This window comes from Acomys minous, assembly GCF_964271855.1.
Source record: "Acomys minous genome assembly, chromosome: 5".
In the NCBI taxonomy this organism is placed as follows: Eukaryota; Metazoa; Chordata; class Mammalia; order Rodentia; family Muridae; genus Acomys; species Acomys minous.
The window spans coordinates 15,818,738-15,846,259 of NC_140494.1; the positions used below are offsets into that span (position 1 = coordinate 15,818,738).

The 27,522-nt window shown below is 38.5% G+C and overlaps 1 protein-coding gene across 5 annotated transcripts in view; it reads right to left on the reverse strand.

Moving 5' to 3' along the window:
• Positions 1-27,522, reverse strand: part of MINDY3 (MINDY lysine 48 deubiquitinase 3) — a 66,438-nt gene that overhangs the window by 21,978 nt on the left and 16,938 nt on the right. For 4 of the 5 annotated variants that reach the window (XR_014779558.1, XM_084783670.1, XM_084783669.1 and 1 more), the window contains 6 exons: positions 26,179-26,230; positions 25,162-25,276; positions 22,705-22,778; positions 21,499-21,578; positions 13,877-13,947; positions 9,088-9,168 (listed from right to left, as the gene is read on the reverse strand). Coding sequence is in view for 4 of the 5 variants with exons in the window: in XM_084783670.1 (XP_084639796.1) it covers positions 9,088-9,168; positions 13,877-13,947; positions 21,499-21,578; positions 22,705-22,778; positions 25,162-25,276; positions 26,179-26,230 (473 nt within the window). In the remaining variant the exon portion in view is untranslated. The remainder of the gene's footprint in view (positions 1-9,087; positions 9,169-13,876; positions 13,948-21,498; positions 21,579-22,704; positions 22,779-25,161; positions 25,277-26,178; positions 26,231-27,522) is intronic. The other variant, XM_084783671.1, reaches the window with a different exon arrangement.

The window sequence follows — 27,522 nt, forward strand, 5'->3', positions numbered from 1 at the left end:
TCTTTCCTTTCTAGTTTTCATTTTCAAATAACATGCAAAGCCCCAGGCTATCTCTACAGCAGCTTGCTGTGTGGCACCTTTCATGTTGTATCAGCAAAGCCAAAGACATGAGGGTAGAGAGAGCTTTAGAGGTGACGCTTCCACACAGCTATAAGCTCTGAATGTGCAAGTGGAAGCACACAGCACTGGGAGGGTGTCCGCGGGGCAGGAGGAACGCCTGGCAACAGTCATTAGTCACCAGCAGTTAAGGAGTAGGCCTTTCTCCATGTGCAATCCACTTCAGCCATTTGTCTGCCCAGAAGCTTCCCCTCTCATGCCTGAGACTCCTGCTTTGTAATGATTTCACGTGTACTAAGAGTGTTACTGTATTTGGACTACCTTTAGGAGAACTTTAAAAATGTACTTTCAAATTACCCTATTTTACATGAATAATCCAGTTAAGAACTGAAAAAGCAAAAATAAGAGTGGGTGGTCATATTGCCAAAGATATCAAGGCTTGACCAAAAATGTGGACCAAGATTTCAATAAGCATATTTAGGAATGGTTATACTTTAAGTATGTAAGATTTATATAAAACAAAATCTAGTTCCTGTAATAAGCTCTAGTGACTAGATCTTTTCCCTCAATTAAATAGTTAGATCTGTGCACTCAACTACTGACTAGAGAAAGTCAGATGTTATTAGGACAGAACAGCTTTCAGCCCTTTTACCCAGGATGCTTTAACTTCTTTTGCAATCATTTGATTCTCTATGGCAACAGGCAAGGGAAGTAGACAGCTTCTAGGAAGCTGGTGGACTGAGATGGAGAGTGTAGTTATCTAGAGACACAACCCAGCCAGCCAGAGTAGAAAAGTGTACGCAATGCTGACTTCCAGGCAAGAACACTGACACTCTACTCTAGATTCCCACTAATATACAAAGTTTCCCTTGTTTTGTTACAAGTACAAATCCTCAACAGGATCGTAGATTGCTAAAGAAAATTAGCCTAAAATACTCTAAGCAGTTAGGGAAGCTTATAGTTAAAACTTCATGTTTTTAATACCATAATGGTTACTTCCTATAGACTTCTCATCAAACTTTCAAGAAATGTCAGGTAAAACTATCTGTTATATTTATTTTAGAAGAAAGATGTTAAGTCACACAAATAAAAATATAATTAAAAATAAATACTTTAATTTCATAAGTCTATTCCTGTTCTGTAATGGGTAAGTTATAAAGTGGAAACAGTAGAAATTGTAAAATCTAAGAAATGGATCGGATGGCCAAACTTCACTAAAATACAGAAGTAAACTATAACAAAATGCCCATGAACTAAGTATTTTAATCCTTACGAGTTTTATCCAGTAATTAAAAGATACATAATAGTGAATTTTCTTCATGATATTAAACATTAATTGAGCTAGAAATGATCATAATGAGTGAGTTAACCCAGAAGCAGAAAGACTCAAATGGTATATACTCACTTATATCTGCATACTAGCCCAAGGGGCATGTCCCATGAAAGCCTTCACTTACCAGGAAACTGGGACAGAGGGGAGGACATCCCATTGAGACTCTGGATGAGAGAAGCATGGGAGAATAGCAAAGTAGAAAGATCCAGAGGATCCTAGAAACCTACAAGTAGAACATTATGGTAGGCAGATTTGGGCTCAGGGGTCCTGCTCAAACTAAGGCACCAGCCGAGGACAATACAGGCGGTAAACTTTAAACCCCTACCCAGATCTAGCCAATGGTCAGAACAGTCTCCACAATTGAGTGGAGAGTGGGATATGACTTTCTCACGTACTCTGGTGCCTCAAATTTGACCATGTCCCCTGGAGGGGGAGATCTGGTGGCACTCAGAGGAAGGACAGCAGGTTACGGAGACTTGATACCCTATGAGCATATACAGGGGGAGGTAATCCCCCTCAGGAACAGTCATAGGGGAGGGGAATGAGGGGAAAATGGGAGGGAGGGAAGAATGGGAGGATACAAGGGATGGGATAACCATTGAGATGTAACAAGAATAAATTAATAAAAATAAATAAATAAATACATAAATAAAAAACATTAAAAGCTATATAGTATTTAACTTATTTTCCATTTAAACAGAAATGGGCAATTTAACAACCCCTGAAGAAGGACTCTCCCGCCCACTTTCCTGTAGTGACCTCCTTCCTAATGGTCCACGGAGGCCCACACAGAAAGCAACTGCTCTGCATCCCACCCCCAGAAGGACTCTGCACTGGGCACTGGGGCAGGGACAGCTGTGTGCTGTTTCTCCGCTGCATTAAATTAAGCTTTGTGTCTTTTCTGTTTAAATGGTAATGTGTATTCCTAGGCTCTTACCTGAGAGGGAAAGGACTTTATTATAGGAAAGGTCAAATATGACATATGCACATACATGCATGCACACGCACACGCACACACACACATATGGGGGGGGTATTATAATTCCAAACCAGAATGAAACCAAGGCTATAAAAATCACAGCAACCTCAAAGGAAATGTAAAATATATTTGAAAAGAATTTAGACTGTTCTTTTGAAAACACAACTCTGAGTACATAGGTTTGTACCATTTTTTTTTAAATGCTGGATTAGCAATGGTTAGTGTACATTTAGGTTATAATGTACAATAAATAGATCATCTAATAATATCTAAAGCATAACTTTCAAATATAAAGTTCTGTTAATAATGCAAATTGACTTCATAATTAGTTCTCAAAGAAGAAACTGTTCCAAATAATTCATTCTTAAACCCAACTATGAAAAAGAGACAAAGTAAAAATGACGGTTAGAGAAGAGCAAGCTGAGGCGGAAAGTGCCCAGCCAATCAGCCTGCCAGCACCGCAGCCTTTAAGTATGCAAACGTGAAAAGACCCAACTCTTGACAACAGGCACACATGGTTTTGAGGGATGTGCTGCTTAAGGAAGCATGGTGCAGTTACTTCCACAAAGAAAGCACTCACTGAACATACATTAGCATCCATGATGCAGCCATGTTCAGTAAGAACTAGCTTTATCTTAAAGGGAAACAATTTAAAAAGACAAGGTAAAGTTTGAGCATGGTTTCAGTTCTTTAAGGATCTCCTTTGCAAAGGACCTACTGCACAAAGACTTTCTCTTGTGCAGTGAGTTTGCAAGTCCTCAACACCATCAGAGGGATTTCTGGAGACCTGTACCCCAGGGCATATCCCTTTGTCAGACCTAAAGGTTTTGTCCTGCCAAAGCTCAGATAGCTCGAGTGAAATGTTACCCATTCAACGCAATAGGAGTTAGGTTTCCTTCTTGAAAGGGTCCATTTATGTCCTGCATCTTTTCTGCCTGCATCCTTAGAAGGCCCTGTGGGAACTCTGCTGACCGCCTACTCTGCAGTTCCCATAGGGCTCCTGCAGGGAGATCCTGTGACACTCCCTTAGACAATGGTCCACAGGCAGCTTTTGTGAGTTTCTCTAGCAGACTCCCTGAGACACATGTCAGTGAAGGAGTATCACCTCTGCTTTAACGCAGCTCACACTAAGAGCTGTAAGAACACTAGTATACGAGAAAAGACGATTTCCAAAACACAGTGGAAAGTTCAAATCTAAAATCAGAGGAAACTCCATAGAATATGGAATACATTTTTAATATTGTCCTCTAATGTGTTCATCAAATGATAAAATTCACTTTACTATTGATTTTTAACAAAAATAACTTGCAATAAAAATTTTTTACAATCTTACAATCTTCTGTGGTTAAGAAGGAGATACCAGCAGCTGAACAGGGAAGTTCTAGGTCACTAAGTATCTTAAATATCACATGGTAACCACTGAGTTCAGCAAATTGAAGTCACCAACTTCCACTGGTGTTCTTTGTTAAAAGATTCAATCAGCCCAAAGGTCAGTTGTTCCTATCAAAAAACCAAAACTGAACAAAGAATCCAGGCAGACAGATGGCAGGTTACTTCAAAAGGGAGCTTTTTTCACCTACCCTCAAGTCACAGCATCTCAACTATGATACGCATTTTGATGCTGCTTATTTATAACTCTTCAAAGTTCCTTTATTTAGTAATAATATTAAAACCTAAGCTAAATAAGTTCTGTTATTTACAAGCATTAGAACTGCTATTTAAAAGACACCACAATCAATTTAGGGAAATCCTAAACATTTAACAAACAGCCCTTGCTTTAGAAATCGGCCCAAGGCTTAAAAGGAGGCTATGCAGCTCCCAAAACTGCCACAGTCCCCAGCTGTGAACTGCACCTCTCATGTCTTCTGTACTCCAGTTAAAATGGAATGATGATCTGACCTAAGGAGAAACAATGTTTTTAAAAAGATCTTTTAATCTATTTTTATCTTATGTATCTCCATCTGACCTAAGGAGAAACAGTGTTTTTAAAAAGATCTTTTAATCTATTTTTATTTTATGTACCTCAGTGTCTGCATGCACGTGAGTGTACCTCATGTGTGCTCAGTACCTGCTGAGGTCTGAAGAGGTCCCCAGATCTGGAGTTTGACAGCTGTGAGCTACCATGTGGCTGCCTGGGAATCAGTCCTCTCTGAGAACAACAAGTGCTCTTAGCTACTGAGCCATCTCTCTGGCCCTCTTAGAACTGCTAACAACTTATGCAATTCAATTATTACTGTACTGCCTCATCTCATTTACTTAAAATGTATAGCTTTTCTATTAGGCACAATAAAGTGTTACATGAAGCCAAGAAGATTTTGATAATCCTTGGATTAATACTAATTCAAAGTAATTAATAATTATCACTTGTATAGTAGGTTTTCTATAAATAGAAAATAATAAACTCAATTTAAGAAACCAAGGTTCTAATTTAAAAGAGATGAATAGATATAAATAAGCTACAATACAGAAGGCTTAAGTGGATTCTTGTTTGGGGTAAAAATTTGCAAAAACCCACTTTCTGGGGTTGCTCAGAAAGCCTCATTATTTAGATGGTGAGGTTAAGCTTGATGCTTCAGCTTGCATCACATTTCTCTGCACTGTAAAATCTACCAGTATAAATAACCTGTTTTGGAATCAGAAAATAGAGACTTATTATTATATATTTTAAAAAGTACCAAGCTATTAATTTCAAGCTAAGCCCATTATTTTGTCTAAATTAGATTAGAAATAAGGGTAGAGAACATAATAAAATGAATAAATATAAACTATAATTTGCAGTAAAACTGAAGTCTTAATGTAATGGAGTTAATTTTTTCCTAGAAAAAAAGTGATAGAAAAGTTGGTCAACCTATTACCTTCATTAAATGTTTGGGTCACGCTGGAAACAGTAGCTCACGCCTGTAATTTCAGCACTTGGAAAAGCAGAGGCAGGCGGATCTCTGTGAGTTCCAGGACAGCCTGGTCTACAAAGTGAGTCTAGGACAGCCAAGGCTACCCAGGGAAACCCTGTCTCGAAGGAGGGAAAAAAATGTGTGAGTCAATATATTTGCTTACCTTTTTTTTTTAAACTTTGATTATTTTGTATGTAAATATGTGGACACTTATTTAAAAATATGTTTAAAAAAACCAGCCAAAGTCATCAACTACTTGACCCTGGTATATTTTCAGTGTCATTCATAAAGCCCTGTAAGGGCATTTGTGAAAATTTTGTGATTTTTTTTTTCGTACAAAGATTCAACATACAACCATTGGAATGTCATTGATTTAAAATATTTTAAAATATAAAACACATAGAAATTAATGTTACTGCAAAAATGGAATGTCAGTTTGCCCTTTACTTACACCTGGCATGTAGACTGTAGTTCACAATATTTACAGCTACCAATAGTCCCCAGAAGCAACCCTCACCCCTACTCAAGTATGTAATCCCAATAAAATTTAGTGGTTCACCAAGTTGGACTTTGGTGGTATTCTTACTTTTCTACCATCTGTGGTGAGTAGATGTTGGTTCATGCCTTCCCACAAACACAACACCACGGGTGAACTTAAGCCTATTATTTTGCTAAATGAACACAGTACCAAACTGCTTTCTATATATCTACATAGATTTGAGTGGTTCTGAGTCCTCAATAGAGGAGTTTCAAAGTGCAGAGAATAAGTGTTTATGAAGTGCTCGGTCATAAATGGGACTGTGAGAACCAGAGGTTGGGAAGGTCTGTGCCCACAGTTGTCTTCTGGACATGACAGGGCCAATGAGCTCACAAACAACAGCAGTCATGGTTACCTACACAAGACCTGCACAAGATCTCCTAGGTAAGAAACTACATAGAGCTGAGGATTGCTAGAGGGTGTGTGTGTGTGCTTATTTTCTTAGGGGTGTGGTCCCTAGTAGAGAGGCCATGCTACAGTGGAAGCCCCACTCCCACTCACATATGAGTAGCACAAACTGTTTCACTGGATTATTTTTTTTTAATTGGGATACAAGGTGGAGAGCTAGGGTACAGATTCAGGAGAAGTTAGAGGAAGGAATGGGATTGTATAATGATAATAAATACATTATAGGAACGTGTCAAATTCTCAGAGGATAACAAAGAAATTACCCCAGACCAAATATAAGAATTATACCACACCATAAATATAAAAACAATCTGGTTTATGTATCATCTGAGTTATTTTTCAACATATATGTTTTCTACAATTCGCCACAGTGCTCTCTTCAAAATGCAAATTTAAGCCTGTTCTTCTTACCACCCCTAAACTTATCCCAGGCAAATTTTTACCAAGGGTGCTGGCTATGGCTTCTCTTAGGCTAAGTAGTAATATGGTGTCCTGACATCCCAGCACTCTCTCACTCCTGCTGCCCTGACTTTGAGTGCTCCTGTGCTTTTCTCTCAGTTGGTTTCCATCTGCTCTCCATTCTGCAGACATGTATTCCCTCCAGCTATTTCCCAAGCAGCAAATGCTTAGTCCTAGTTTAATCTCACTGCTACCTCAGTGCTCACTTTAGACATCAATTCTTCCAGGGAACATCTCAGCTTTTCAAAACTCAGGCAAGTCCTCATGGTATTATAGTCCTGAGCTTTGTCAAGACCACTCTTGGAAATTTCTGAGTGGTAACTTCAGCCACGGCCTCCTCCATTAGGATACAAACCTCCGCAAGAGTGAGAACAATGTCTATGTTTGTTCAACACTGTATTCACAGCATCTGGCATATGTCCAGGCACAGACTATCCCTAGAAAACATCTGATAACCGAGCGCAGGAATAAGTGAACACAGCTGCAGCCTATGTACAGTGCATAAGGTATCCAACCACTTGCAGACAAGAAACAATGCTTCTTTATAGGCCGCTGAAACCTATGAGCAAGGAACAAAGGTGTCTAACTCCAACCAGGAAAATCCCAGAACATGAGACAGTGCCAGTCTTATGGAAATGGTTTCATAGGACAATTTCGTGTAACATTAGTTTATTTCTAGGAAACTGCTGGGAGGGAAGCTTAGGTTTCTCTGGGGCCAATGGACACACAAAGTGACTAAGGTAACACAAAACAGCAGACAAAAGCTCAAAACAAACAAGCAAAAACAAACAAACAAACAAACCAGCAAAAATATGGCTACAAGTGAGAGCTCACAATGAAGTATTTTAAAAATACCATGCCAAATAGAGAGTGGTTCCTTTTATAGTTTCAAGAACAGAACTGCCAGCACTTTTTAGGAACTGAAGGATATACAAATACTTTATATTTTAAAATATCTGAAATTGAACCCAAATAAATGTTAATAGTTTCATTTACTATTTATGCAGTTTCCCCTTGAGTTGGAAGATTTCTGTACAGTGCCGGCTGTGGCTATATAACGAGAGCTGTCCCAGGAAACCCAAGTGCCCTCCACAGGCCTGCCTGCGTAGTTACACAGCAGTCTTCCTAAGGTTAAACAATAGGGTTGGAGATAAAGGAACCGTTTTAAAAACACACTTTCCCTGGGCGTGGTGGCGCTCGCCTTTAATCGCAGCACCTAGGAGGCAGAGGCAAGTGGATCAGTCTGAGTTCAAGGCCAGCCTGGTCTACAGAGTGAGTCTGAGACAGCCAAGGCTACACAGAGAAACCCTGTCTCAGAAAGCAAAAAAACAAAACCCACACTTTTCATGTAAATTTACACTGTTATCTTTTCTAGAACTATATACTGATGGAATGTTTGCTCAGGATCACAAGCTTTCTGTTCTGAGTTTGACTTCATCCTCCCTACTTTGAAGGCCAAATGAACAGCAACTTTCAGACTCAAAATAATGTAGCAGGGTGGCTGTATTTTTGCACACTTGCACTTCTGGCCTGTCTATGCTAAGGAAAAGTAACAGGAACCTAATTCTATATCTATAAGATGGGCCTTGAACCCCACAATAAAAGTAAGAAGACAATAAAACGAGCTTGCCAGTCCAGTGGGATTTATAGAATTCTTACAGAAGGAAACTTACGCTGAGAAAAGCATGCGGCAAAGTCTCCTAGAGTAATTAGGAAAGTACCCTGGGAGCAAGGAATCTCAAAACCACACTTCTCTACTTCCCTCATTAGTCCACATCTGACAGTTTGTTCTTAATAGGGTCAAAGATGGCTGATAACTGTTTGCTGAATAATGACCAGGGCCACAGTGGTAACAAGTGCTCAAGGTTACTGAGCACTTATCTTATGCTAGGCACTGCTCAATATTTTGGATTTAAGGCTGACAACTTTTCTAAGAACTAGGTACTATTATAAAGCCCTACATTAAACACAGAGGAAAAGAAGCCTAGAGATGCTAGGAAGAAGCTAGGCTTTACATGAAGGTATCTGACGCCAAAGTGCTTACCACCTCACTGTGGAAAATAGTACGTCTTGCTAACACCTAAGATTTAGAAACCTTAAGAGTCTAAAATAAAGCTGAAGTTGTTTCTTCCACATTTCAGTGACTTCTAAGCAAAACTGAAAGCCAGAGTTCTGAGGTCAGCAGAGCTGGAGACATGGCAGCTGACATCAAGGAGTTAACTGAGGTGGCCTCAACCTTAGAGCAAAGTCACAGTGTTTTCTATAGTGTGAACTGATAAGATTGTTGAGAAGCATTCTATTTATTACTGGTTGGATTGACATCAGATTAATGATCAAACTAAATAAGGATTCACAGTACTGTTTGTTTGCCTAATAACATTCTTTAAAAAAACAAAAAACCCAAAGTTCTCTACAAACATACCTTGGCAAAAAATACGGTGAGGTGAGTTTCACTGCCAACAATCCAAATAGGGAATTTTGGAGATTTCAAGTAAGAACCAACCTAGAACAAATTTCGCAAAGTAAAACAAATAAATGAGAATTTTATGCTGCCCTTACATATCTGTACAGAAATATGTGACACATAACAAAGGTGTCTAATTAACATTTCGTACCCATAGAGGTTAAATGCTGAGTGCAGACAATAAGTGTTCCTAAGCGTATGTTGCATGTTTAAACCAGAACATAGCACTGCACATCTTACATTCACACGTGTCACAGCTAGCTCCAGAGATCATTCTCAGGCTTGGCTCCATTTCCCAGATAGACCAGTCACTTCAGGAACTTCAACTTGGCACAAACTTAGAGCCATAAACTTATAATTACCTTATAAGGCAAATAATGTGAATCAAAAAAAAAAAAGATAAGGGGAAAAGATAAAGGCATCTTTTTCCTTAAGAGTGTTGGGTAATATAATAATCTCTCATAAAAAAAAAAGTTTACAGGAACCCAAGTGTGGTGGTGCACGCCTGTAATCCCAGTACTCGGGGAGGCAAAGGCAGGATGATCTCTGTGAGTTTGAGGCCAGACTCGTCTATAAAGTGAGTCCAGTACAGCCAAGGCTACACAGAGAAACCCTGTCTCAAAAAAACAAAACAAAACAAAACAAAACAAAAACTTTACAGTAAAATCTTCAAGAATATAAAGGCCTCCTGCTATGTGATACTTCATGAAAAGGTCACACTTCTATGATATATATATATATATATATATATATATATATATATATATATATATATATATATAGTATCTTTAAAATACATAAAAAGCTGTGCCTACAGTTTGCTTGCAAGGTTATATATGTTTATATGTGTGTATGATTGTTCCAAAAAAGGTTATATATCCATATATAAGATTATGCCAAGAAACTTGTAAGCATTTCCTCTGTGATTGAGATAAAAGGTTTAATTTAGAATACGTAAAACAGATTTACACCATCCATCATTTTACATTGGTCAAGTTCACACTTCCATGAGGACATGTCCCATAAAAACAACTAATCTTACCAATCTAGTGTCCTTTCCTTTCCTTTCCTTTCTCAGACTGGAAACTACAAGAAGCTGCTTGCAGCAGTCAGGGCCCTTTATTCTTTTCTATTTACCCAGCAGCCCCTGCTTCAGCACCATTGTAGCTTTTGGATTCATGGGCAGAAAACTCTGGAAGCAGGGGTGGGTTAGAAGGGTTAACATGCAACAGAAAGGATCCTAAGAGGACAGCAGAGAAGAAAAGGCACACTGCTCCACCAGTGTCAGACGGGGCTGTAGAGGTGAGCAGCTTGAGGCCTCAGGGGCAGAGCGGCATGGCATGGCTCCACTCAAGCACCAAGAGCAGTTGCTCTGACTCCTAGCCTGAGAGTCTGTCACACAGTGGACAGTCTAGATAATGTTTAATTTCTTAGAAGAAGGCAAAGGGTTAAAGGGGGGATATATTTTATAGTAGGAACTAAGGATAAATGAATGCTGTACTAATGGTACATTTTATAATAAAAATCAATCCCTGGAGAACACAATATTGTCCTTATGTTGGGAAGCAAACTGACAGCCCTGCAATCATTGACCAGAGAATTACCATGTGCCCAGACAATTTCAATCCTGAGTACACAGTAATGAAAAAACATATGCCTCTTGGAAAAAAAGTGCAGACAAATGTTCACCATCACGGTATTTATAACAGCTGTATTAAATATGAACTATTAAAGAATAGAGAAGACTCCTGTTACTCAATTTCTTCATGACAGAAGATACATTGAAAGTTTTACAATATAAACAGTTTCTTTAAAATGTATAATTTGCAACATTCATCAGTTGATGAATAGAAACAAAATTGACACACTATAAAACAGAGTGGTTTCAACACAAAATGTGTACAAACACAGGTAATGGAACCTACAAAGCCAGAGAGCAGAGTTGGGATATCTAGAGCTGGGAAGAAGGAAGCAACTGCTAGGTTAGAGGTTCTTTGCATGGTGAAGAACCTTCCAGAATGAGATAAGGATGATGGTTGCACAGCTTTAATAATATAGCAAAATCTATATGAATATATACATCCAAAACAGTGATATTTATCGTGTAAAGTTATATCTTTCTTATTTTTAACCAGTTACAAATAACATTGTGTGTGTGTGTGTGTGTGTGTGTGTGTGCGCGCGCGCGCGTGCACAGGTGTGCATATGTGCAGGAGGATTAGAAACAGGTACCACTTCATTTATGTTCCTAAGTATATATGGGCAAAGTAAGTAAAAGGGTATTTTCATTATTAGAAAGCAATCTGAAAAACTATCAAAGAGTGGAGAAATGTTAAGATTTACAAGATCTATACAAGCATAATGCATTTCCTTTATGCCATCTCCCTAATTATCTGGTGAAATGTAAACATATGTTGAGTGAGAACTTACATCCTGATGAACTTACATACAGCATCTTACAAACTGACAGCTCAGTTTTGATGCCCTGATTATAAACTACCCAGTCTCCTTTAAGGACAGCACCGTTCTTTTCATAGTCCGTAACTCCAGGGTCAGTCTATTTGCCCAGATGTCAGGTGCCAGACAAACAGTTACATTACAGCACAGAGCCCACTGGAATTAGCATATCGTAACAGCCTAGCGAACCAAGCTAACTTCACCCCAATTGCCATGTATAATCTGCGCCTAGAGCTCCAGCTTGCTGTTACCCTGTCCTCAGGTGGAAGCCACTGGTAGCTCCATTGTCAGCTCTCTTTACCTCTCATTTATAAGCAATGGTGCATTGAGGCATTAGAATAATCCTGTAAGAGTGTAATGCCATTGAGGAAGAGAAGAGAAAATAAATTCAAAATAAAAAATAAGTAAAAAGTCACCATGGAGTAGTCATTCCTAGCAAATACTGTGAAGAGTAACTGAGGGTGGGCTGGAAAGACAGCTCAGCCCAGTAGGTGGTGGTGTGTGGGATTTCATGAAACCTTTAGGAGGCTAAACCTTGCTGAAGGGTGTGTCATCACTGGAAACTAGTTTTAGAGTTTATAGTCGGCCCACTTATTGCTCATGCTCTCTGCTTCCTGCTCCTCCTACTGCGGCATGTCTTCCCTAACAAGATGGACTCTGTGCCCCGAGAAATTAGAAAGTAAATTCTTTCTTCTATAGATGCTTTTGCTCATGTTATCTCATCAGATCAACAGAAAACTAAACAAAAAGTTAAATATATCAGAATATAAAATCTCTATAATGTGGTTACATGTAAAGTGTGTGTGTGTGTGTGTGTGTGTGTGTGTGTGTGTGTGTGCCTGTATGTGAGAGAGAGGGGGGGGGAGAGAGACAGAGAGAGAGCGAGCATGAGCAAGCATATAGGTGTAAACTTTCCTCCAGGATAGATGAGTATTGGGGGTAGGGAACTCAGTTTGAAAATCTGATTGCCAGGCTGTCTTAGAATAGCATTAATTTGTATAATTTTTTAAAAAAACTAAAAATTAAGGTATTACTATAGGTTATAGTCGCTACTTACAAGTAAGGCCAGAAAAGATCCTGTATGGTTCTTACATCTACACCATCTCTGTTCATGTGTTGTCATGAAATAGGAATCATGTCTGACAAACAATAACAGGAATAGTAATGTGTATGAGTGTGCGCTCACACACACACACCAACACACAGGTCAAGATACTTGTTCTTTTCTTTTTTTTTTTTTTTTTTTTCAAGACAGGGTTCTCTGTGCAACTTTGTAGACTAGGCTGGCCTTGAACTGAAAGATTCACCTGCCTCTGCCTCTTGTGTGCTGGGATTAAAGATGTGTGCCACCATCATCTGACTAAAAGACTTATTAATGTTATTAAAATAGCCACCATTATCAGAACCACTGTATGAAATAAACATTTTAAGATAAAAATACCCAACAAATCTACATAATCCTTTACCTAAGAATATGGCATCTTCTAAATGAGAATCCTGACTTCATTTGTAACCACTTGCAATATTTAATGGTTACCCAGGACTATACACATAGGTGTCTCAATGTCAATAATGAAGGTTCAAGGTCAGACAGTTTCAAACATCTTTGTAGTCAACCGTATACATTTCCATTTTATACACTGTTTTGTCCGGTGTTCTGTCAGCTATCCCCTTCACAGGAGGATGAGTATGATTTTATACACTGTTTTGTCCAGTGCTCTGTCAGCTACTCCCTTCACAGGAGGATGAGTATGATTTTATACACTGTTTTGTCCAGTGCTCTGTCAGCTACTCCCTTCACAGGAGGATGAGTATGATTTTATATACTGTTTTGTCCGGTGCTCTGTCAGCTATCCCCTTCACAGGAGGATGAGTATGATTTTATACACTGTTTTGTCCAGTGCTCTGTCAGCTACTCCCTTCACAGGAGAATGAGTATGATTTTATATACTGTTTTGTCCAGTGCTCTGTCAGCTACTCCCTTCACAGGAGGATGAGTATGATTTTATACACTGTTTTGTCCGGTGCTCTGTCAGCTATCCCCTTCACAGGAGGATGAGTATGATTTTATATACTGTTTTGTCCGGTGCTCTGTCAGCTATCCCCTTCACAGGAGGATGAGTATGATCAGCCAGCTTAACTTCTTAACGCTTTGCCAGTCTGGGTTGGGAGTTCAGCAAGGAAGTAAGACAGTGAGGGGCGCTAACAGCCAGGAGGTGAAGTTAGTTACCATAAGAATGAAAGTGCTGCTCATAGCATGGACACACGTAAATCCTTCAAGGCAGTTTACCTTACAATATCGTAAAGCTTCCATTAATGTTAAGAATCCTACAGCTGCTTGTTCATGGATACCGAGAAGTTCTGCAAAACAATAAGCAAAACCAAATTTAACACTGCATTAGTGTATGTAAGTCTGAGTAGTCTGTGTGTATATATGTGTGCATAAATACAGTTATATGCAAACCATGCCAAAAGTTTTTCTTTCACCTAAAACTATCTTTAAACCTTTGCCTATATTTATTAATGTGTCACAGCAATGATGGCATGTGCCTGGTCTTATTGTAGCTTATTGTGCCATGTTTGGTTGAGAAGCAGGTTGGGGAGGTTTAAGGGAGAGGAGAGTTGGGGAAAGACTGGAGAGATAGAGAAAGAGAGGAAACTGCGGTCACAATGTAATATAGGAGAGAGTTTTGAAAAGTAAATTATACTAAAATACAGCAAAAAAAGCCACATTAAATAATCATGTTATCACTATCATAAAACGACATTAGGTAGTTTTGCATTTGGTAAATATTGTAATCGTTCAAATATACACTATAAGTATTTATAAAACTATGTTTAATATTAACTTTTTAGTTAAAGAAAAACCAGTTTGTAACATCTATCTATCTATCTATCTAAGCGGCTAACTTGAACTGACCCTGATTTAGAAAAATTAGTATGTTAATTCCTAAGTCTTAGTATTTATCATGGAAAATGGGAACCATACCTACATACCTACACAGCACTTAATTTCTTTTCTTTCTTTCTTTTTTTTTTTTTTTTTTTTTTTTTTTTTTTTTTGGGTTTTGTTTTTGTTTTCCAACATAGGGTTTTCTGTGTAGCTCTGGTTGTCATGGAATGTGCTTTGTAGACCAGGCTGGCCTCCAACTCAGATTTACCTGCCTCTGCCCCAAGTGCTGAGATTAAAGGTGTGCATCTCTGCTGCCCAGCAAAACATGATGTTTCAAGCTATCCGTATCTACTCTCAATGGAACCAGGCAGTATGCTTTAGGCTGGGGTAACAGTCTGTGCCTTATAAAGCCTGAGTTTACTGAGGGGCAAATGGAAGCAATGGGCACTCTCCACGGCCATATATATGCATGCACACACTAGCACAGAGTGCGGCAGAAGCTGTTTCTGTGTCTCAGCGGTCCTAAAGGAATGGCAACATCTGAATTGAATCCTGTGCCATATGTAGAAACTTTCAAAGCTAGAAAAGATAAGAACATTTAAAACCAAGAAATATAAAGGAAGAATGAAAGTCAATTATTAAGGTAAGAGACGAAAATTTAGCTGCCATCTTGCGTCCCAGAGTGTGTGCACCTTACCTCAGCTAGTCTGGCTGAGACCCCCTGAGTGCAAACCCTAGACCCCCATGCAACTCCACTTCTACTCCAACACAATGAAAGAAACAATCACAAACCAGGGAAAACTGGCCAAACTGCAGGCACAAGTGGACACTGGTGGGAAAGGAACTGCTCACAGAAAGGAGGTGGTGGTTCACAGAACAGCCACAGCAGATGATAAAAAAGTACAGTTCTCTTTATAGAAGTTAGGGGCAAACAAAATTCTGGTTTTGAAGAGGCGAACATATTTAAAAATTAAACATGTTAACATTCTTTTGTTTATGGATCTGATAAAATCTAGATTACTAATATTTTTTAAGCCCAAGCCCCCTGGACACTGCAACTCTTTTCAGTTTTTGCTTATACACAATTCATTCTTTGCCAAGCTGAAGAAGCCTGGGAATAAGTTTGAAAAAGGTTAATAAAATTCTTGACCCAGTTAAAAAAAATGCAAAATTGTCAGAGCTTCCTGCTTTTTCAAAATGGGGTCTTACTATGTTGCACAGGATGGCCCCAAACCCTTGGCCTCAAGGGTCCTTCCACCTTAACCTCTTCTGTGCCACACCCAGTTCCTCAACAAATAAAACATGGCAAACCTGATAACAGTGACTAACTGAAAGGGAGAATTCAAGACACGGGGGCTGGATTTGTGTGAAGACTGAACATGACTTTGCTGTTTTATAAACCACGCCTGAGGTACTTTGGGGGCTTCAAACTGGCAATGAGCTCCTGTCAGCGCAGCTCAGAAACACAGGTGAGGCTGCCTGGCTGAACACTGATGGATCACCAGCATAAATCTAAGCTCAGGGAGGTAGAGTCGAGGTAGCAGCCAAAGCAGAGAGAATGCTGAGCTAGGACAACACCCACTACACACGGACCTGGGACGCAGTGAGGGCTTTTCATAGCCTATCAGTTTGAGTTGGTATACAGTAAGGGTGACTATAAAACATCAGGACTAGAAACATAGACTTAAAAGCTTTTTCTCAGGTACAGTTTACAATATGAAAAATATTACTATCCACAAATAAAGTTACTTTTTCCACGATTAAAATCTCTTTGGAATCTTCAATAAATTTTAGGAATATTAAAATAATGAAATAAAAATGTTTTCGTCTTTGGGTTGCATCATCTAAGGGAATAGGAGCACAGCCAGTAGCAGGCGTTGGGAGAAAGGATATTCCTCAGTGAGCCAACATCCCGACTCCTTTCCTCTGAAATGTAAGCAGTTACAAATCTTCTCCTTCAAAAACAAGCACTCATGTTGAGAACCAGGGCCTACATTTTATTTCTAAAATCGATTACTACCACCTAGTGTTACAACTAGATACTACACTGTCTAGTTCCTTTGGTCTAGTCAAATGTCTACAGTGGTGCATTTAAAACATCCTGTGACTAAACACAGAAAATTAGGCCTTGGTCTCTCTTGGTGATGGAGTATCCAGAGCTGGTCAAGAAGCACACGCTCAGGTGCCTGGCATAGGTGACATCTCATTCCTTTTTCCCTCCTGAGAAAAGCCTGTTGAGCAAAGCTCTCACATTCCCAGAGCTGCGTCAGTGCGCTACGGAGCCGAGGGTGGCCCCGAACTCCAGCCTCTCCCTCCTGCATTCATCCTCCAAGTTCTGGGATGTAGGAGGACACCAGTGTGACTAGCACTGGACGATAATACTTCAGAATGCATTATTCTCATACCCCCAAACAGGACATAAACTTAATATTATCTTCTTAGATTAAGAATATCATTTTAAGTACTGTTAATATATACCTAATTTCTTTTTATATCAAGAAGCACAACAGTATTTTCATATCATTTCAAGAACTGACTTGCATTACATTTTCTTTAAAAGTCTCAAAGTCTACCTTTTGCTTGCATGAAGTTGGTAATTTACAACTATTTTCTTTGCCTCTATTATCTCATAAGCGAGTGCTGAAGGTCATCTAAACTCCTGATTGAATTTTCAAGTCTGCTGTTTAGCTTGATAGCAGAAAAATAAAACTATTCTTTGGCTGAAAGGTAATAGTCAATTTTATCTATAATTCACAAATAAAAGTTGTATATAGTACACAACATGTCCTGAAATATATATTTATTATAGATTAGCTAAATTAAGCTAATTAACACCATATACATAATTGTCTCAAAACTCAGGAGAAAAAAAAAAGAATGAAATGTTGCCTACACCAGGCACCTGGCATTTGATTCTTAACTAGCTCTGAATACTTCATCACCAAGAGAGAACAAGGTCTAATTTTCTGTATTTAGTCACAGGATATTTTAAATGTACCACTGTAGACATTTGGAAACTCATACATAGATGCGCGCGCACACACACACACACACACACACACACACACACACACACACACACACACGAGGAGAGACAATATTTAAAGTCCACTCTTGGCAATTTTAAAGCACAGACTAGTCATTGCCTACAGTCAATATGTTTTACAATAGATTTTGTTTTGTTTTGTTGTTTTTTGAAACAGGGTCTCTCTGTGTAACCTTGGCTGTCCTGGACTCACTTTGTAGACCAGGCTGGCCTCGAACTCACAGTGATCTGCCTGCCTGCCTCTACCTCCCAAGTACTGGGATTAAAGGCGTGCGCCACCATGCCCAGCTACAATAGGTTTCTTAATCTTATTACTTTTAACTGAAATTTTATATCCTTGCACACTTTGCTCCCCTCCCCCGACAAACACACATTTTTTTACACTCTGTTTCTATAAGCTTACCTTTGGGGATTGCTGACTCAGGTTGTTATTTTCTATACTACCAATTGCCACCTCTCACCACTGTTGGGGAATTGGCAGGAGTCTTGTTAGACTTTTCAAATTTGATGCTATTTTGGAAACCAGATAATCACCTTATATGTAGCAAACACACCTTGACTGTCAAGTACTGTTAAAAAACAAAACAAAACAACCCCCCCCAAAAGCTTAGAGGTAAAGATAACTGATTAACTCAAGAGCAGTTTAGTTTGGGCAGCAGAGGACAAGTAGGAAGTAGAAAGTGCCAGAAAAGTAAAATGCTCAGAGATGAGGTTACGACCACTTTCAGCAGTGAAAACTGGAATGTGTCCTTGAACAGGTGACATATGAAGTGAGCATGAAGGACTAGAGAGGCAGAGATGGGAAAGACACCCAGATCCTCAGACACAAGAACAGTAGTATTTTGTTCAAGCACAGGTTTATTATGTGTAGAAAACATGAGCTGGAAGGAAATTACACAGGGTCTTGAGTAAGGTTTTAAAAATCCATATTTAAATATAGAAAAGGAAAAGGACCTTAAAAAAAAACATACAATAGTTAAAATAGCCAGGCATGGTGGTGCACGCCTGTAATCCCAGCACTCAGGGAAGGAGAGGCAGGCAGATCTCTGTGAATTCGAGGCCAGCCTGGTCTACAAAGCAAGTCCAGGACACCCAAGGCTACACAGAGAAACCCTGTCTCAGGGGAAAAAAGACTTTGGGCTGGAGAAATTGTTCAATGGCTAAGAGCACTGACTACTCGTTCAGAGGACCTGGATTCAATTCCCAGCACCCACAAGGCAGCTCACAACTGTCTGTAACTCCAAGATCTGACACCTTCCTACAGATATACAAGCAAGCAAAATACCAATGCACATAAAATAATAAATTATTTTTAAAAACAGTTAAAATACAAAGTAATAAAGCACCTGAAAAGCCTGATTATTTCACTTATAGAAAAATACCTGCAATTTAAGTTTAAAATCTGTTTTTTAAAAAGATCTTTGTGGTGATTCTCTCCCCAAAATCACTTAAGTATTAACTTTTGTGCTTATAATAGAGAATTAAGAATAAATAACTATGCCTCAATTTAAATTATATGAGAAAAAATGTGAAGGTTCACTTTTTGCCCTAGAGTCACCTAGGAAGAGAGAATTTCAATCAGTTAAGGAGCAGTACAAATCAGGTTGTCTTGTGCAATAGTGTGAATGAGAATGGCTCCATAGGATCGGATGTTTGCACACTTACGTACTGGTTGCTGAGCTGTTTTAGAAGGACTGGGAGGTGTGGCCTTGAAGTAGGTGTGGCCTTGGAGTAGGTGTGGCCTTGGAGTAGGTGTGGCCTTGGAGGCAGGGCATCACTGGGGCTGGCCTAGTTTAAATCCACTGAGGGCTGCCTGGGGAGTTACTAAGAAGCTGGTCTGCTAGTGTTGGATAGTAAGAGCTGCTAGATTTAATGAAAACAAAACACAAACTGGAGGCCCATTTGTTCTAGTCTGCATTTATGTTGGAGTGCTAAAGCATTCTGTCAAAAGCAACACAGGGGAGGAAAGAAGGTTGAGTGGTTTATACTTCCAGGTCACAAGCTATGACTTGGGAAGCCAGGGCAGGAACTCAAGCAGAGCTTGCTGCCTCACTCCCTGGAACCCCATGCCCAGCTAGCGTCTGTGTACATACAGCCCAAGCCCTCCTGTCCAGAGGTGGTGCAATCCGCAGCAGGCTAGACCCTTCCACGTCAACCATCAGTCAACAGTCACACAGCCACAGGCCGGCTTAGTCAGTGTTCTACTGCTGTGAAGAAATGATCATTTTCCAGATCTATACTATGGACAAGGACCTTTGGATTAACTTCTTTTTATGTGGGCAAGCACCTACCTTTTAGGGTGACCAGCACTGAAATGCAGTATGTAATGGCAGTTTAGAGGGAGTGACTTGTCTGGGTGTTTGAAAACTACCATATAAATTTTCATTTATGTTCCACACTTACTACCATATTGTCCAAGCCAGAAATACACACAGGAAATGCTGAATAACTATATGTATTTTATTTTATTCTTAAACATCTGGATGCAAAATTAAGTTCAAATCAACATTTCTAAGGACTTAAGGGAGAATTTAAATAAACTTGGGTGATTCTCTTTCTGAAGACAACTCTATCTTTTAGCCACTACTTAGTTTTTATTCTTAAACTATACTTTAAACTACCTATAGTAAAATGACATTCTTGGCCTTGAATGGCAGTATTTCAAGAATCAGAAAAGAATGAATTTGCACAGATCGTGAACCAAAGCTTATATAAGTGATGGAGAAATTCTATAGCTGAGATAAGGCCCTCAAAATGATAAGAACCTTGTACCTAATCTGGGTTTACAGTAAGATAACCTGAGAGAGATGGTAGAGTGCACAGGAAACTAGACCAGGTGACTTAGGAATGAACAGGAGCCTAACAGCTATGGCCCAGAATGCAATAGGAAGTAGCTGTGTTCGAGGCCAGGTGGGAAGAGACACATGAGCCACAGTTCTTTACCTAGTTATCTGAAATTACAGCGGATTCTCAGAGACCTGAAAGCTTGGGGGGTGGGGGGGAGGGAGAAGAAGGTGAGCATGGAGAAATCAAAGAAGCTGCACAAGAGAGACTGGCACTTTAACTAGCAGGATCACATGCTTTTAAATCTAAATCATAATGGAAAGTCCTTTGGATGTGCTTGAACACAGAGTGCAGAGCAATACATCCCTTGTCGGGATGTGTTTATCTATGCAGTTAGCACAGCTGGGCTCTTGTTCTAACTTCCCCACTAAGTGAGTGTCACAGCATCATCACCGTGCAGGTCAGGCTCTTAATCTCCAAATAGCACAGGGGAAGGCTGTGCTGTGTTCTGAAAATTCTGGAGTTTCTCTCTTCCTAGGTGACTCTAGGGCAAAAAGTGAACCTTCACATTTTTTCTCATATAATTTAAATTGAGGCATAGTTATTTATTCTTAATTCTCTATGATAAGCACAAAAGTTAATACTTTCTTAACAATCGTGCACTGGCTTGGCTTAAGTGAGCGGACTGGCCGGTGTGCTTCACTTGATGTTTGTGACAATGTAAGAAGCTACTGAAACAAAATGACTGAAACCAGAAACGGGACTGCTGATGGAGGGGGAGCAGACGTAAAGCCTCTGAAATGGGACTGCTGATGGAGGAGGAGCAGATGTAAAGCCTCTGAAAGTACCAAATCTGCCTAGCATATTAAAGTGTGCTTTAAAAGTAATGTAGAAAAACCAGGGTACTGTCAAAAGAAGTAATCCAATTTCTATATAATTTCCCATATTTGAGCACTGACTGTGGCCCTGCCCCTGGATAAGTACTCGTGTGTTACAACCACTAAGAGACAGATTGCCATCAGAGAAAACCAAAGCCCTGGAATCAAGCCTGACTAAGCACATTGACTTGGGACCAGAAGCACTTACCTTAGCATGCACATAATGCAGAGCCATTAAACTGAAGAATAAGAACCTCTCATACGTAACTGACATATTAATCATCTAGGAACACAGTAAAGAACATACTTACGCATTCCTGAGCACTCTCTATCACCATCCCATACATTGGATACTGCATGCCCCGTCAGTAGGAGGTTAATTAAGCTTTGGCTATCAACACAAATGAAATATCAGTTACAGTGGGCACAAAACTAGTTCTTCAAATCAAGCAATTCCTAGAATAAGAGTTTTAAATAACTTTTTATATTAAATTATGTTAAAACACAAAATAAGAGGAAACCTCCAATTCGCTTTCCTATGTCTGGCCTAGGTACAGGCATTAGCTCTTTGCTTCAATGGCACCTGTGGCTGTGACTTCAGAAGCTGGGCAACTTTAAACGAATAAAACTTAGTCTGTTTCCTTAATGTTTACATTTATTTTTATATATAGTACTTTTAAAATTATAACCATATAATTTTTCCCTTCCCTTTCCTTCCTTCAACCCCTCCCATATACTCCTTTGCAGTTTTTCCTTTAGTTTTTGTTATATATATGTTGGCATGCATACTCCTAAATAAATACAAACTGCTCAGTCTACATGATGCTACTTGCATGATTTTGGGGCTGACTACATGGTAGTAGAGAACCAACAGGGACTGGAAACCTTACTACCTGACTAGTGAAGTCATGGGTCTTGGAGGAGAACCTACAAAAGCCGCTTTACTAAATCAGCACACTTAGCCTTACAAATGCAACTCTCACCCCTCACCAAAGGAACTGCTCTTTGTAACAATTATATTTAACATGCAGTTTTTGGTAGAAGATAGGTGATTCGTAACAATTAAGACAGACATACCTAAAAGGAACGACTTGTGTGAGAATAGACTAATTTTCACTATTTTATTGATTTGGGTAAAAAAAAAAAAGATTAAAAAAATCCAAAAAACAAAAAACTAGGAAAGATTTTTTTTTTTACTCAAACAACCTAACACAGAGAGGTAAGAAAATATTTATTTCTAAGTCAATGTGAATAAATTAAGACTTTTAAAAAAGCTATAAATGGATGTAAAGGACACTTTATTAAAATATCTTGTCTTTGGTAATGTAAACAAGATACTTTTCATAATGACAGTCATGTGGAAACAGCCCTGACCACACACAGCAAACACAGGCTAGCGCAGTGCAGTGCATGTGGCACTGGGCTAAGCAAGCGCAGAGACTTGTGCTGCTGATGCACTTATCAGAAAGCCTCCCATGGCCATAGTTTAGTAAGAGATAGCACAGAGCAGCCATTACCTGCCATGCCCGTACACAGGGTCTATCAAAGGCTCATTTGCATCTTCAATTGAATTCTTTATGTTTTCAATGCCCTAAAGAGACCAAGAATTCATTAACTTAATTTTAAAACTAAAGTATGCAGTATGACCACTTTGGACTATATGTTAATAAAATACTATTCAAATTACCCAGACCTGAAGTGAGGGTACATGTGAGACAGTAAAAAGTAGCTCACTAAAGCCTACTCTCCATTTCCTTTCATGGGTTCCATAAAGAACACTATAGGGCTCAGAGGGAGTAAGTGTAATATTGGTTAAAGGGACAGAGATAACAATTTTCAAGAGAAAAGAGGTAATTATTTAATACAATAAAGTTAATACTTATTTAACTTCAGGCTAAACTAAACTGAAACCTAATATACCTACTGAGAAAACTAATTTTACTTTAGGCCATTAAAAAAAAAACCTTATAGTAAAGTCATAGAGTTTTGAGTTTAGATAGAGATATAAGGTTAAATACATAGAAGATTTAATAAGCACAGAAGAAAATGGAAAATTTACATATGACTGTACTTTCTGCCCCAAACTGGTAACTCAAATATAGAGTAATAAAATATCTTTTATGAGAGCAGGAAGTACCTAATTTCTTAAAAGCAATCACCTGACACTTTTCACTCTTATAAACAGGAGGCGGGAGAACCACAGGAAGAGCGAGGGGGCTCAACCTCGTGACCCTGAAATAGCATGAGGTGACATCCACAGCTCTGTTGACCTAATGTGAACCACTGATCTAAGGACAATATAGACAAGCAGCAGCCAAAGTGTTAAAGGGCTGTCTAAGTAAAACAGGAGGAAAGAGCGGTGTGTGATCCTGACCTGTCATCCTGGAGAACAACAACACAAACTCAAAATGCTCGTTGGAAACAAGTGGCACAGTCAGTGGACAGAAGGGGGAGCCAATTCAGAGAGCAACAGTTCAAAGGTGCCCAAGGGAACAGCTAGCATAATGGCAAAAGGATCAAAGGATGCTGGAAGAATCGGACATTGAGGCATAAGTCCTGGGTGAGATGGAACAGTCAAGAAAAGTTCATGAGGGTGCAACAGCTTAGCCACTGTCACTACTGCTACCCCAGCTGCCTCACCTCACGTAAGTATTTGGGTAAGTTCTTGCACTACTTACTCTTTACTCTAACTATGTTCCCTTTCTATGGTTACCATTTTGCTTTAGGCTTCTACTACATAAATGCTGCTTTCCTGGATTCCTTGACTCTAGTATTCCATTTACCAAATATCTTCATCACAAGTTTTCATTGCAATTTAGGCATCTTTTATCCACAAAAACTTGTCATTTCCATATTAAATTACATTTCCACAAATATTGTATTATGTCCCAAATCTGGTATGAAACCTTAAGCATATTTTGAATAATTCACAAGAGAGTTCTTATATAAAAGATGTGAACATCACCTTTCACAGCTGTCCCTAGATATGTCACACTGCAGTAGGACTGAAATATTTACGCCGCACCCCCAAACCTGCGTTATACCACAATCCCTTTCCTCTTTAGACTTGTTGGTCATACTGTTTGTAAAATTCTTCTCATCTATAAAGTCTTTACATGCAGAGTCTGCTCTTGAGTCCTGTTGTCAAACTTAAGTCATATCTAGTTTCTCAAGATGTCTTCTCCATGTAATAAATAAAACATCTAAAAACTAATACTCCAAACCATGAATATAATAGAATTATTAAAATGCCATTTTTATAATGAAATCTAGAAACCCCTTCTAAAAAAAGGATATCATACACATATCATACATAAAGTCAATGCTCAAAAAACACTAGTAAAATGGGGGGGGAAGGATAGGGTATAATCACCAAGACATTCCAAGGGAGACTGAAAGGCTACAAGCAGCAGAAATTGTCATTCGCAAAAAGGGCAGAGAATGAGAATGAGAAGTCTGCAGACTGGAGTAGTTGCAGAGAGGTGAGCTGAGAGAAATAACTATTCATTAAAGAAAAATAAGAATCCACAGGACCCAGGAAGAGACTCTTCTAGAATTCTAAAATTCAGAAGAGAAAAGAGTGTGAGAACACATACAGAAGTAAACAAAATTATTAAAGAAAATGTTTTTAAAAGCATGAGACACTGTATGAGAAACTAGCATAATGATTAACTAATAAGTCCAGAAGACCGGGGCTCAGAGTTTCTACAGGTACTAAAAGTTCAAGTGCTAGATATTGCTAGGATCAAAGGAAACCAAAATTAGGAAGAACTGACAACGTTTATGATCACAGCATTATCAGTCCCTCTGCAACCCATGCAGGCAGAGGGGTGCAGTGCGGTTGAAGAATGAATGGAGTCAGAGGCAAACTCCTTGTCAGCAACAAGATTCTTATCCTGGAAGTACAAGCAGCAGCCACACAGTGTCTAACAGCACACAGGAAAAACAGCACTAAGCTAAGACAGCAAACAAACCTTTGTCAGCAATACTGAATAGAGAAAAAGCAAGACTCCAAATTTGTTTCCCCACATTGAATACTGGTCCAAGACAGCATCTTTTAATTCTGATACAGTTCTGAATGATCTTTTTCTGGAGGGGAAGAAGAATTAAGTATTAATATCCTGATTACTCCATTCATGAATTGAGAACAAATTTAAAATCTTATTCTTTACAATATTAAAAAAAAGTATTTTTGATTAAGTATCTTCAAATTCTAAAAAAAAAAAAAAAAAAGTCATGGAAAGCAAAAACTATCACTGACAGCTCCTACCATATGTGACCCAGTCTACTAAGATAACCTGAGTGGACGGCAGGGAGCCTCCACCTCTCTTGGGTACAGTACTTGGCACCAGTTCTGTGGGTTTTTGTGTTATGTAGACAACAGACTGGCCTTCTTCAAAGAGGTAGTCAATAACCAAAGAACCATCATAGAAAGCATAGAAACTCTTCAACAAACATCTGAGGGCTAAAGCTGCAGTAGACATTTGTGGCTGCTTTTTAAAAGACGTTAATGTTAAATTTCAAAATGCCACCCATAAGTCTGTCAACATTGCAGACTCCTTTTGAGTTTATAATAAAGTTTTTGGATTTTATTTGGATTTGATGAAATATGGATATTTTTAATGAAAATTATAGGAAGCATATTTTGAAAGAAAAAAAAAATCCTAGTATTTGTCTCTCTAAAAATGGCTTTATATTCATTCAGAATAGAAAAACACCATAATTTGTTTTTTACTAATAATGATGAAGAGGTATTTAATTTAGTGTTTAAAAAAGTGTACTTGGGTAGTTACTTTAGGACATAGAATCATACATATGTATATATCATTTTTTAACTTTGAAAGTAAATTAATGCTCAAACAAGGTATTTTAGACTCATGTATATGTTATGACATGCTATGTAAATCTAAGGACCTTTCCACAGTATGACTAGACTTAAAATGGCAATGTGTCCACAAGGTAAGTATTTTAAATGTTTCAATGTTACTTACTGAATTAATGCATGAAATCGCTCAAAGCCAAGCTCTTCGACAGCCAAGGCAGCTATACATAAAAGACACTTTTCAGCACTACACATGGCAAATAAATGACACAAGATACACACAGCAGGCTGTAAATACTTTCAAGCAATCAGAACATTCCCTATTTCTTATTCCCTTACAATTCTCAGTTTACTCTGAACTTTATAATAACATGAATTTATACTTTCTCATCATAGTTACTATGGTTATAACTAAAATGGATACAATACTGAGAATGTAGAAGGATTACTAAGTAACGAACATCTCTGTACAATCTGGCTACAGCTGGGAGAACATGCAAAAGAGGAGGCACGACTGCCTGTTTGTCACACATTGTCATGTGTCCTCAAAATAACACCCCAGTTTATGAACAGATGCAACCATCAGAGCTAATCTTTCTCCATATAAAATCTTAGGCTTGGTGCTCACTTACTAGATAAATGTGTATAAGAGGCATAGCACTGAATCACGGGTTCAAGGACAGATTTAAGTTTGTTTCCTTATTCATGCAATCATTTATAGTTTTTAATAACTGTTAATGTTATATTAATAAATTACAAGTTTTAAATTTTTTAAAGAAATCAAAGAAAGCATTTTAACCAAAATGACAGTTCCTAAATGCTGGACACTCTTGGGATACAGGCCTGATCTCATTTAGTGGTCATGGCCTCATCATCTCTAGTTGTACAAGAGGGACATGAGGTCCACACAGTAGTCCTGAGAGCATCACTTTGTAATCAGCACTGAATATGGACTCATGGCCTATCAACATGCCTACTTTCTTGCAATGAGCAATTAATTTCATGAAGCATATTGTATTAAATCATACATACAGATTTCCAGTAGTGATTAAAATGATTATAAAATCAGAATTAAAATTTTTATTTACAATTTTAAATTATACATCATACTGGTTTTATATGGCCTTGCTTTAACTTTTCAGTGTTTCAAATGACTTTCTAAAATCTTTAGAAGTCCAAATGGATTAATTTATTTTTTGGTTTATGTGGGAAACAAACTGAAATTGAACCCAAGAATTCACTACTGCAAACAAATGTGCATTACTAACAAGCAAAAACTATACACACCACAAAAGCCAATGGAATTAATGCCTGTCCAATGTAATATTAATGAGGGAAAGCACTTCACATTTAAACTTTGAGGATAAAATAATTCTATCTAACCTTGTCTAAATTATACTGTTTTATAATGCCTGCTTATGTTGCCCTGCAAGGTTGACATAAAGAGAATACTTTAAAGAGGCAAGCAAGATAAATAAATAAATAAAATAAAATAAAGCTTAGCAGTCAGAAA